The sequence below is a fragment of the Bombina bombina genome, chromosome 5, assembly GCF_027579735.1.
Source record: "Bombina bombina isolate aBomBom1 chromosome 5, aBomBom1.pri, whole genome shotgun sequence".
NCBI lineage: Eukaryota > Metazoa > Chordata > Amphibia > Anura > Bombinatoridae > Bombina > Bombina bombina.
In genome coordinates, this window is record NC_069503.1 from 338,995,520 (window position 1) to 339,009,426 (window position 13,907).

Consider the following 13,907-nt stretch of genomic DNA (forward strand, 5'->3'; position numbering starts at 1 on the left):
TTTCATTTTATAGAAAAAGCCACCATGAAGAAAGCAAAGATGTGTATTGTGTAATCTTTTTATTGCACACTGACGGCTAGATTTAGAGTTGGGCGGTAGCCGTCAAAACCAGCGTTAGAGGCTCCTAACGCTGGTTTTGGGCTACCGCCGGTATTTAGAGTCAGTCAGGAAAGGGTCTAACGCTCACTTTGCAGCCGCGACTTTTCCATACCGCAGATCCCCTTACGTCAATTGCGTATCCTATCTTTTCAATGGGATCATTCTAACGCCGATATTTAGAGTCGTGGCTGAAGTGAGCGTTAGAAATCTAACGACAAAACTCCAGCTGCAGAAAAAAAACAGTAGTTAAGAGCTTTCTGGGCTAACGCCGGTTTATAAAGCTCTTAACTACTGTGCTCTAAAGTACACTAACACCCATAAACTACCTATGTACCCCTAAACCGAGGTCCCCCCACATCGCCGCCACTCTATTAAAATTTTTTAACCCCTAATCTGCCGACCGCACACCGCTGCCACCTACATTATCCCTATGAACCCCTAATCTGCTGCCCCTAACACCGCCGACCCCTATATTATATTTATTAACCCCTAATCTGCCGCCCCCGCTATCGCTGACCCCTGCATATTATTATTAACCCCTAATCTGCCGCTCCGTACACCGCTGCCACCTACATTATAGCTATGTACCCCTAATCTGCTGCGCCTAACACCGCCGACCCCTATATTATATTTATTAACCCCTAATCTGCCCCCCTCAATGTCGCCTCTACCTGCCTACACTTATTAACCCCTAATCTGCCTAGCGGACCGCACCGCTACTATAATAAAGTTATTAGCCCCTAATCCGCCTCACTCCCGCCTCAATAACCCTATAATAAATAGTATTAACCCCAAATCTGCCCTCCCTAACATCGCCGACACCTAACTTCAAGTATTAATCCCTAATCTGCCGATCGGAGCTCACCGCTACTCTCATAAATGGATTAACCCCTAAAGCTAATTCTAACCCTAACACCCCCCTAAGTTAAATATAATTTTATTCTAACGAAATAAATTAACTCATTAAATAAATTATTCCTATTTAAAGCTAAATACTTACCTGTAAAATAAACCATAATATAGCTACAATATAAATTATAATTATATTGTAGCTATTTTAGGATTAATATTTATTTTACAGGCAACTTTGTATTTATTTTAACCAGGTACAATAGCTATTAAAACCCCCCTTATCAGCCAATCGGAATTAAGGTAGGAAAATTCTGATTGGCTGATGGAATCAGCCAATCAGATTCAAGTTCAATCCGATTGGCTGATCCGATCAGCCAATCAGATTGAGCTCGCATTCTATTGGCTGTTCCGATCAGCCAATAGAATGCGAGCTCAATCTGATTGGCTGATTCCATCAGCCAATCAGAATTTTTCTACCTTAATTCCGATTGGCTGATAGAATCCTATCAGCTAATCGGAATTCGACGGACGCCATCTTGGATGACGTCATTTAAAGGAACTGTCATTCGGCTAGTAGGCGTTGTTAGAAGAGGATGGATCCACGTCGGCTGGGAAGAAGATGGCTCCGCTCCGGAAGAAAGAAGATTGAAGATGCTGCTTGATAGAAGACTTCATCCCGATGATGGACTTCCGACTTCAGCCCGATGATGGATTTCTTCAGCCGCCGCTTGGATCCAGACTTCAGCCTGAGGATGGACGTCACTCTTCAGCCCCCCACTTGGGCTTGGATCAACACTTCCGAGGCTTGGATCAAGACTTCCGAGGATGGATCAGTGAACCTGGCATGGTGAAGATAAGATAGGAAGATTTTCAGGGGCTTAGTGTTAGGTTTATTTAAGGGGGGTTTGGTTTAGATTAGGGGTATGTGGGTGGTGGGTTGTAATGTTGGGGGGGGTATTGTATGTGTTTTTTTTACAGGCAAAAGAGCTGAATTCTTTGGGGCATGCCCCGCAAAGGGCCCTGTTCAGGGCTGGTAAGGTAAAAGAGCTTTGAACTTTTTTAATTTAGAATAGGGTAGGGCATTTTTTTATTTTGGGGGGCTTTGTTATTTTATTAGGGGGCTTAGAGTAGGTGTAATTAGTTTAAAATTGTTGTAATATTTTTCTAATGTTTGTAAATATTTTTTTATTTTTTGTAACTTAGTTCTTTTTTATTTTTTGTACTTTAGTTCGTTTATTTCATTGTATTTATTTGTAGATATTGTATTTAATTAATTTATTGATAGTGTAGTGTTAGGTTTAATTGTAACTTAGGTTAGGATTTATTTTACAGGTAATTTTGTTATTATTTTAACTAGGTAACTATTAAATAGTTATTAACTATTTAATAGCTATTGTACCTGGTTAAAATAATTACAAAGTTGCCTGTAAAATAAATATTAATCCTAAAATAGCTACAATATAATTATAATTTATATTGTAGCTATATTAGGGTTTATTTTACAGGTAAGTATTTAGCTTTAAATAGGAATAATTTATTTAATAAGAGTTAATTTATTTCGTTAGATTTAAATTATATTTAATTTAGGGGTGTTAGGGTTAAAGTTAGACTTAGCTTTAGGGGTTAATAAATTTATTAGAGTAGCGGTGAGCTCCTGTCGGCAGATTAGGGGTTAATAGTTGAAGTTAGGTGTCGGCAATGTTAGGGAGGGCAGATTAGGGGTTAATACTATTTCTTATAGGGTTATTGAGGCAAGAGTGAGGCGGATTAGGGGTTAATACATTAATTATAGTAGCGCTCAGGTCCGGTCGGCAGATTAGGGGTTAATAAGTGTAGTTAGGTGGAGGCGACGTTGGGGGCGGAAGATTAGGGGTTAATAAATATAATATAGGGGTCGGCGATGTTAGGCAGCAGATTAGGGGTACATAGGGATAATGTAGGTGGCGGGGGTGTACGGAGCGGCAGATTAGGGGTAAAAAATAATATGCAGGAGTCAGCGATAGCGGGGGCAGCAGATTAGGGGTTAATAAGTGTAAGGTTAGGGGTGTTTAGACTCGGGGTACATGTTAGAGTGTTAGGTGCAGACGTAGGAAGTGTTTCCCCATAGGAAACAATGGGGCTGCGTTAGGAGCTGAACGCAGCTTTTTTGCAGGTGTTTTCAGCTCAAACAGCCCCATTGTTTTCTATGGGGGAATCGTGCATGAGCACGTTTTTGAAGCTGGCCGCGTCCGTAAGCACCGCTGGTATTTAGAGTTGCAGTGGCGGTAAATATGCTATACGCTCCCTTTTTGGAGCCTAACGCAGCCCTTCTGTGAACTCTAAATACCAGCGGTATTTAAAAGGTGCGGGTGAAAAAAAGCATGCATAGCTAACGCACCCCTTTGGCCGCAAAACTTTAAATCTAGGCGTTAGTAAATATGAGCTTGTGAGTCATTCTTTTATCATTTTTTTTCAGTCAAACACTTAAAGGCTCCACATTAACATCAAGTCATAGACTAATAATGGCACGTCAGCTTTTCCCTGTTATTGTCATCAATCACTATGTAATTTATTATTTCTGAGTGCAACCACAGGTGCCCACTTACACTGCTTAAAATGCTTTCTACTGCTGCTGTCTGGGCACTACCACTTGCAGCATGCATGGCACACATAGCCATAAGCAGCAACACTAACTTATAAAAGGAGTAGTAGTGGTAGCTGGTAGTTATGACAGGTGCAGTGACACCAAAGGTTTAACCAGACTGAGCTCATAGGAAAGCAAGTCGGGTCTGTGAACAAGGGCTCTGAGAGCAAAGAGATGTTACATTAGCTTACAGGAAAGCAGGTTAGATCAGAAGAGGGCTATCCATGTAGGATAGCAAAGTAGGGTAGCCATAAGAGACAAAGTGATGGAGATATATCTACAGGACGTATAAGTTACATTATAGTAGATGGAGATATATCTACAGGACTTATAAGTTACATTATAGTAGGTAGGTAGTACATTATGTCAGGGTCAGCACTTCTTATTTTCAATGCACTCACATGCTGATATTATAATTAAATGTTCCTACCTGGGTGGTGGGTTCTACAGGAGTGAGAGATCTCAGTGGTTAATTATTGTGGATACAGTGGGTGTTTCCAGACATAGGTGCCATTGTTCTTTTGATATTCAAAAGGACATGAAACCCAAATGGTTTTCTTTTAGGATTCTACTAGAGCATACAATTTTATTACAACCTTCCAATTCACTTTTATAATCAAATTTGTTTAATTATCTTAACATTCTTTGTTGAAGGAGCAGCAGTTTACTACTGGGAGCTAGCCAAAAACAACCGTCACAAAATAAGGAAATATATGTGCAGCCACCAATCAGAAGCTAGCTCACAGTAGTGCATTGCTGCTCTTGAGCCTACCTAGGTTTGCTTTTCAACAAAGTATACCAAAAGGATGAAGCAAATTTGATAATGTAAATAAATTGTACATTGTATGCACTATCTGAATCATGAGAAATATTATTTTTATTTTACTGTCGCTTTAAATGGATAACACTTTTTAATTACATTACATTTTTGCTGACTTTTTATAGAATAACATATCAACCAAATCTGAACATTTTTTAAAGAAATTAACATCCTGTTTTCTACATTTGTTTTTCAATAGCCAAACTCTACCCACCACTTTCCCCAAGTGGAGAAGCCAATCCAGGCTTGAGTATGTAGCTGACAAGGCTAGCCATGGTCATTATTTGCTGGTATAAAATCAGGGGTTAGCCTTGAGTAGAGTCTGCAGATGCTTTTTCAGCTTTGAGAATTCGAAAAGACACAATTTTCAAAGAAAAATCACATGAAAATCTTGTAAGCGCTAGTTACACTTCTACTGTAACCCCTTCACGTGGGTTAAACACACTTTAGTGCAGGGTCAATGTGTTAAGGTTAACAACACACAGCATTTATTGAGTTATTATTTCCTTGGTCCTATAATAAATAATAAGAGTTTAACATATTCTGATTCCAGTTGTTTGATGGTTTGGATGCCAAATGTTTAAACATACAGTGGCTTCGTGCTCAGATTGGAATAGTGTCTCAGGAACCTGTGCTGTTTGGCTGCAGCATTGCTGAAAATATTGCTTATGGGGACAACTCACGCACCGTTTCTATGGAAGAAATACAAACAGCAGCCAAAGCAGCAAATATCCATTCATTTATTGACAGTTTACCTGAGGTAACTTTTTAAGATTCTCTTCGCTTTGTACATAGTTTATAAAAACCCATGTGTGTATTTATAAATAATAATTATACAACTCATAGATGCTCAGTTGTGGAGGATACATTATGTACAGCCATCAAGAGGGATAATTTATTTGATGAGATTACAATTGTAGCTATTTCTACTCATTTCTAGGCTTTGGGGCACTATCTTCTATTATTTAAAAGTTGTACTCTTTATTTAAAAGAGTTGGTGGATACACTATAGGCGCAATCCAGCCTAACATACTCTGACACGTATTCCATAGTAAAAGCGCGCTAGATTCAAAAGGAAGCGAGTTACCTACCTAATTACAACCTCTTGAAAAAGTCTGGTCGGAACCAGAAGAAACGTGTCGAGGAGTTAAGGAGTCCAATAGTTCCTGTCGACACAAGCTTTAACAACTTTGGTGATATTGACTATGTGCACATGTTATTCTGAAATTCTGTACATTTGTTTTTAACTTGCACTATTTTATTTATAATTAAAACATTTACTCTTAGAGTGGTTCTGCGCTCTTTTATTTCTTTCATGTAATTAGCAAGAGTCCATGAGCTAGTGACGTATGGGATATACATTCCTACCAGGAGGGGCAAAGTTTCCCAAACCTTAAAATGCCTATAAATACACCCCTCACCACACCCACAATTCAGTTTTACAAACTTTGCCTCCGATGGAGGTGGTGAAGTAAGTTTGTGCTAGATTCTACGTTGATATGCGCTCCGCAGCAAGTTGGAGCCCGGTTTTCCTCTCAGCGTGCAGTGAATGTCAGAGGGATGTGAGGAGAGTATTGCCTATTTGAATGCAGTGATCTCCTTCTACGGGGTCTATTTCATAGGTTCTCTGTTATCGGTCATAGAGATTCATCTCTTACCTCCCTTTTCAGATCGACGATATACTCTTATATATACCATTACCTCTGCTGATTCTCGTTTCAGTACTGGTTTGGCTTTCTACAAGCATGTAGATGAGTGTCCTGGGGTAAGTAAGTCTTATTTTCTGTGACACTCTAAGCTATGGTTGGGCACTTTGTTTATAAAGTTCTAAATATATGTATTCAAACATTTATTTGCCTTGACTCAGAATGTTCAACATTCCTTATTTTTCAGACAGTCAGTTTCATATTTGGGATAAATGCATTTGTTTCAATCATTTTTTCTTACCTTAAAAAATTTTGACTTTTTCCCTGTGGGCTGTTAGGCTCGCGGGGGCAGAAAATGCTTCATTTTATTGCGTCATTCTTGGCGCTGACTTTTTTGGCGCAAAATTTTTTTTCTGTTTCCGGCGTCATACGTGTCGCCGGAAGTTGCGTCATTTTTTGACGTTTTTTTGCGTCAAAAATGTCGGCGTTCCGGATGTGGCGTCATTTTTGGCGCCAAAAGCATTTAGGCGCCAAATAATGTGGGCGTCTTTTTTGGCGCTAAAAAATATGGGCGTCATTTTTGTCTCCACATTATTTAAGTCTCATTATTTATTGCTTCTGGTTGCTAGAAGCTTGTTCACTGGCATTTTTTTTCCCATTCCTGAAACTGTCATTTAAGGAATTTGTTCAATTTTGCTTTATATGTTGTTTTTTTCTTTTACATATTGCAAGATGTTCCACGTTGCAACTGAGTCAGAAGATACTTCAGGAAAATCACTGCCCAGTGCTGGAGCTACCAAGCTAAGTGTATCTGCTATAAACTTTTGGTATCTGTTTCTCCAGCTGTTGTTTGTATTGCATGTCATGTCAAACTTATTAATGCAGATAAAATTTCCTTTAGTACTGTTACATTACCTGTTGCTGTTCCGTCAACATCTAATTTTCAGAGTGTTCCTGATAACATAAGAGATTTTATTTTTTTAAATCCATTAAGAAGGCTATGTCTGTTATTTCTCCTTCTAGTATACATAAAAGTCTTTTAAAACTTCTCTTTTTTCAGATGAATTTTTAAATGAACATCATCATTCTGATACTGATAATGGTTCTTCTGGTTCAGAGGTTTCTGTCTCAGAGGTTGATGCTGATAAATCTTTGTATTTGTTCAAGATGGAATTTATTCGTTCTTTACTTAAAGAAGTATTATTTGCATTAGAAATAGAGGATTCTGGTCCTCTTGATACTAAATGTAAACGTTTAAATAAGGTTTTTAAATCTCCTGTAGTTATTCCAGAAGTGTTTAATCTCCCTGATGCTATTTCTGAAGTAATTTCCAGGGAATGGAATAATTTGGGTAATTTATTTACTCCTTCTAGACGTTTAAGCAATTATATCCTGTGCCATCTGACAGATTAGAGTTTTTTGGGACAAAAATCCCTAAGGTTATGGGGCTGTCTCTACTCCTGCTAATGTACTACTATTCCTACGGCAGATAGTACTTCATTTAAGGATCCTTTAGATAGGAAAATTGAATCCTTTCTAAGAAAAGCTTACTTATGTTCAGGTAATCTTCTTAGACCTGCTATATTTTTAGCGGATGTTGCTGCAGCTTCAACTTTTTGGTTAGAAGCTTTAGCGCAACAAGTAACAGATCATAATTTTATAGCATTATTATTATTCTATAACATGCTAATAATTTTATTGGTGATACCATCTTTTGATATCATTAGAGTTGATGTCAGGTATATGTCTCTAGCTATTTTAGCTAGAAAAGCTTTATGGATTAAACTTGGAATGCTGATATGTCTTCTAAGTCAACTTTGCTTTCCCTTTCTTTCCAGGGTAAATAATCATTTTCGTTCCTTTCCTCACAACAAGGAACAAAAGCCTGATCCTTCATCCTCAGGAGCGGTATCAGTTTGGAAACTATTTCCAGTTTGGAATATATCCAAGCCTTATAGAAACCTATAGCCAGCTCCTAAGTACCTATGAAGGTGCGGCCCTTATTCCAGCTCAGCGGGTATGGGGCAGATTACGTTTTCTTCAAAGAAATTTGGATCAATTCCGTTCTCAATCTCTGGTTTCAGAACATTGTTTCAGAAAGGTACAGAATTGGCTTCAAGTTAAGGCCTCCTGCTAAGAGATTTTTTTCTTTCCCGTGTCCCAGTTAACACAGCAAGGCTCAGCATTTCTGAAATGTGTTTCAGATCTAGAGTTGGCTGGAGTAATTATGCCAGTTCCAGTTCTGGAACAGGGGCTGGGGTTTTATTTTATCTCTTCATCGTACCAAAGAAGGTCAATTCCTTCAGACCAGTTCCGGATCTATCATTATTGAATCGTTATGTTAGGATACCAACATTCAAGATGGTTACTGTAGGACTATCCTGCCTTTTGTTTAGCAAGGGCATTATATGTCTACAATAGATTTACAGGATGTGTATCTGCATATTCCGATTCATCCAGATCACTTTTAGTGTCTGAGATTCTCTTTTTAGACAAGCATTACCAGTTTTGTGGCTCTACCGTTTGGCCTAGCCTCAGTTCCAAGAATTTTTTTCAAAGGTTCTCGGTGCCCTTCTTTCTGTAATCAGAGAACAGGGTTTTGGTATTTCCTTATTTGGACGATATCTTGGTACTTGCTCAGTCTTCTCATTTTCGAAGAATCTCATACGAATCGACTTGTGTTGTTTCTTCAAGTTCATGGTTGGAGGATCAATTTACCAATCAGTTCATTGATTCCTCAGACAAGGGTAACCTTTTTAGGTTTCTAGATAGATTCAGTGTCTATGACTCTGTCCTTGTCAGACAAGAGAAGTTTAACATTGATATCAGCTTGTCAAAACCTTCAGTCACAATCATTCCCTTTGGTAGCCTTATGCATGGAAATGTTAGGTCTTAGGACTGCCGCATCAGATGCGATCTCCTTTGCTCGTTTTCACATGCGACCTCTTCAGCTCTGTATGCTGAACCAATGGTGCAGGGATTACTCAAAGATATCTCAATTAATATCTTTAAACCGATTTTACGACACTCTCTGACATGGTGGACAGATCACCATCGTTTAGTTCAGGAGGCTTCTTTGTTCTTCCGACCTGGACTATAATCTCAACAGATGCAAGTCTTACAGGTTGGGGAGCTGTGTGGGGGTATCTGACGGCACAAGGGGTTTGGGAATCTCAGGAGGTGAGATTTCCGATCAATATTTTGGAACTCCGTGCAATTTTCAGAGCTCTTCAGTCTTGGCCTCTTCTGAAGAGAGAGTTGTTCATTTGTTTTCAGATAGACAATGTCACAACTGTGGCATACATCAATCATCAAGGAGGGACTCACAGTCCTCTGGCTATGAAAGAAGTATCTCGAATTTTGGTTTGGGCGGAATCCAGCTCTTGTCTAATCTCTGCGGTTCATATCCCAGGTATGGACAATTGGAAAGCGGATTATCTCAGTCGCCAAACGTTGCACTTGGGCGAATGGTCTCTTCACCCAGAGGTATTTCCTCAGATTGTTCAAATGTGGGAACTCCCAGAAATAGACCTGATGGCTTCTCATCTAAACAAGAAACTTCCCTGGTATCTGTCCGGATCCCGGGATCCTCGGGCGGAGGCAGTGGATGCATTTTTCACTTCCTTGGAAGTATCATCCTGCCTATATCTTTCCGCCTCTAGTTTTTCTTCCAAGAGTAATCTCCAAGATTCTGAAGGAATGCTCGTTTGTTCTGCTGGTAGCTCCGGCATGGCCTCACAGGTTTTGGTATGCGGATCTGGTCCGGATGGCCTCTTGCCAACCGTGGACTCTTCCGTTAAGACCAGACCTTCTGTCGCAAGGTCCTTTTTTCCATCAGGATCTGAAATCCTTAAATTTAAAGGTATGGAGATTGAACGCTTGATTCTGGGTCAAAGAGGTTTCTCTGACTCTGTGTTTAATACTATGTTACAGGCGCGTAAATCTGTATCTAGAGAGATATATTATAGAGTCTGGAAGACTTATATTTCTTGGTGTCTTTCTCATCATTTTTTGGCATTCTTTTAGAATACCGAGAATTTTACAGTTTCTTCAGGATGGTTTAGATAAGGGTTTGTCCGCAAGTTCCTTGAAAGGTCAAATCTCTGCTCTTTCTGTTCTTTTTCATAGAAAGATTGCTATTCTTCCTGATATTCATTGTTTTGTACAAGCTTTGGTTCGTATAAAACCTGTCATTAAGTCAATTTCTCCTCTTTGGAGTTTGAATTTGGTTCTGGGGGCTCTTCAAGTTCCTCCGTTTGAACCTATGCATTCATTGGACATTAAATTACTTTCTTGGAAAGTTTTGTTCCTTTTGGCAATCTCTTCTGCCAGAAGAGTTTCTGAATTATCTGCTCTTTCTTGTGAGTCTCCTTTTCTGATTTTTCATCAGGATAAGGCGGTGTTGCGAACTTCTTTTGATTTTTTACCTAAAGTTGTGAATTCCAACAACATTAGTAGAGAATTTGTGGTTCCTTCATTATGTCCTAATCCTAAGAATTCTAGGGAGAAATTGTTGCATTCTTTGGATGTTGTTAGAGCTTTGAAATATTATGTTGAAGCTACTAAGTCTTTCCGTAAGACTTCTAGTTTATTTGTTATCTTTTCCGGTTCTAGAAAAGGCCAGAAAGCTTCTGCCATTTCTTTGGCATCTTGGTTGAAATCTTTATTTCATCATGCTTATGTCGAGTCGGGTAAAACTCCGCCTCTAAGGATTACAGTTCATTCTACTAGTTCAGTTTCTACTTCCTGGGCGTTTACGAATGAAGCTTCGATTGATCAGATTTGCAAAGCAGCAACTTGGTCCTCTTTGCATACTTTTTCTAAATTCTACCATTTTGATGTGTTTTCTTCTTCTGAAGCAGTTTTTGGTAGAAAAGTACTTCTGGCAGTGGTTTCAGTTTGAATCTTCTGCTTATGTTTTTCATTAAACTTTATTTTGGGTGTGGATTATTTTCAGCAGGAATTGGCTGTCTTTATTTTATCCCTCCCTCTCTAGTGACTCTTGTGTGGAAAGATCCACATCTTGGGTAGTCATTATCCCATACGTCACTAGCTCATGGACTCTTGCTAATTACATGAAAGAAAACATAATTTATGTAAGAACTTACCTGATAAATTCATTTCTTTCATATTAGCAAGAGTCCATGAGGCCCGCCCTTTTTTGTGGTGGTTATGATTTTTTTGTATAAAGCACAATTATTCCAATTCCTTATTTTATATGCTTTCGCACTTTTTTCTTATCACCCCACTTCTTGGCTATTCGTTAAACTGAATTGTGGGTGTGGTGAGGGGTGTATTTATAGGCATTTTAAGGTTTGGGAAACTTTGCCCCTCCTGGTAGGAATGTATATCCCATACGTGACTAGCTCATGGACTCTTGCTAATATGAAAGAAATGAATTTATCAGGTAAGTTCTTACATAAATTATGTTTTTTTGTCTTTTTCTTTTTTTTTGTCTTTTACGCTATTGGTGGATAGCTTTACCAATCCGATCTTAACATATCGTAGGTGTGTTAGCCTTGTAATAATTACATATAATTTCAGCCATATTAATGCTGTTGTCGATCTTACACATCTGGTCCCATGTAAATACACAGAAACTGCATTTTTTAAGTCAGTCCTATATATGTTTTCTATGGGACTAATATACCACAACAGTGGCTTAAAAATGTTCCATTTCAAATTAACACTGCATTACTTTCTATCACCTATATTACGAGTTTTGCGTTCATGTTTTGACGCTGAGAAAAATGGTAATTTCAGGGTTAAAACAGCACCGCAGCCATTACAAGTCTTGTCGGTGTAGCTGTACCGCAAGCCTTTTAGCCTGTAACGCAACGTCAGTCCCGCACACATAAAAATTATGTTTTTTCATGGGACTTCCATAGCGCTGCAATTAATTTCGTTAGATTTAAATTATATTTAACTTAGGGGGTGTTAGTGTTAGGGTTAGACTTAGCTTTAGGGGTTAATACATTTATTAGAATAGCGGCGAGATTTGGTCGGCAGATTAGGGGTTAATAAATATAATATAGGGGTCGGCGGTGTTAGGGGCAGCAGATTAGGGGTACATAGCTATAATGTAGGTGGCGGCTCTTTGCGGTCGGCAGATTAGGGGTTAATTATTGTAGGTAGGTGGCGGCGACGTTGTGGGGGGCAGGTTAAGGGTTAATAAATATAATATAGGGGTCGGCGATGTTAGGGCAGCAGATTAGGGGTACATAGCTATAATGTAGCTGGCGGCGGCGTGCGGACGGCAGATTAGGGGTTAATTATTGTAGGTAGCTGGCTGCGACGTTGTGGGGGGCAGGTTAGGGGTTAATAAATATAATATAGGGGTCGGCGGTGTTAGGGGCAGCAGATTAGGGGTACATAAGTATAACGTAGGTGGCGGTCGGCAGATTAGGGGTTAAAAAAATGTAATCGAGTGTCGGCGATGTGGGGGGATCTCGATTTAGGGGTACATAGGTAGTTTATGGGTGTTAGTGTACTTTAGGGCACAGTAGTTAAGAGCTTTATGAACCGGCGTTAGCCCAGAAAGCTCTTAACTACTGACTTTTTTCCGCGGCTGGAGTTTTGTCGTTAGATGTCTAACACTCACTTCAGACAGGACTCTAAATACCGGAGTTAGAAAGATCCCATTGAAAAGATAGGATACGCAAATGACGTAAGGGGATCTGCGGTATGGAAAAGTCGCGGCTGAAAAGTGAGCGTTAGACACTTTTTTGACTGACTCCAAATACCGGCGGTAGCCTAAAACCAGCGTTGGGAGCCTCTAACGCTGGTTTTCACGGCTACCGCCAAACTCCAAATCTAGGCCATAGAAAGTAATGCAGTGTTATTTTCAAATGGAACATTTTTAAGCCACTGTTGCAGTATATTAGTCCCTCAGAAAAGTTCCTGTGTATTTACATAGGACCAGATGTGTAAGATAAACAACCGCATTAATGTGGCTGAAATTATATGTAATCTATATATTTATTACAAGACTATCACACCTATGTTATGTTAAGATCGGATTGGTCAAGCTATCCACCAATAGCGCCCTGACATTGGAGTGAATAGTGTTATGAGGAATGAGAAAAACCTCATTACACGCCCACTTTAATGTCGCTGTAATGCCTAAACAGAGGATTTACATACCTCTTTTGTGATTGGGTGTTAAGGGGAAGGGATAATAAAATAAAATAATAGCAACAAACATATTGATGGAAATAGCGATTACGCTTTAAAGTAGGTGTCAGCCTGATAGCTTAAATACTTAGAGTAGTGATATGACACTCAAGTATTTTCTTTTTTGTGTCGTTCACATTGAGAATGGTCTCTTTATGAACCGAAATGAGTTTCTGTTGTTTTATGTGCATAATTTAGTACTAGTGCTGCCACATATACATCCCCAGACTGATGCATAGGTTCCAGTTTATCGGCCAGGAATACTTGGGAAATGTATCTCTGTGAGCAACCTAATTTTAAGAGTTGAAATATATGTATTCTAATACTGTAGTTTAGATCCACTCCTATGGATGTGTGAATCTAAGTGGATAACTGCAGTTTATTAATTCAATTTATCTTATCTCATTTCCCTTACTAGTCTCAAGATATTTACTATAAACTGACTTTTAATTGATTTAAATAGAGTACAACTTTTAATTAATAGAATATAGTGCCCCAAAGCCTCTTTCTGCTTTCCTTTCCTTTCTCTTTTCTTGTTTGCTTTTGTTGTCAAATATTTTTACATATAGCAGGCAGGGTAGCACCTAATAGAGATTGCCAAGTTCATGGTTCTCTATACTTACACAGTGCCATTTAAAATCATAATTTATGAATAAATGGGTGACATAAGCTAGACTGAAAAGTGATCAGGCTA

General features: G+C 38.9%; 1 protein-coding gene across 1 annotated transcript in view; it reads left to right on the forward strand.

The window, feature by feature from the left end:
* The window catches only part of LOC128660334 (ATP-binding cassette sub-family B member 5), a 264,146-nt gene that overhangs the window by 236,053 nt on the left and 14,186 nt on the right, over nt 1-13,907 (forward strand). The window contains exon 26 of the mRNA XM_053714133.1: nt 4,948-5,154. Coding sequence (XP_053570108.1) covers nt 4,948-5,154 — 207 coding nt within the window. The remainder of the gene's footprint in view (nt 1-4,947; nt 5,155-13,907) is intronic.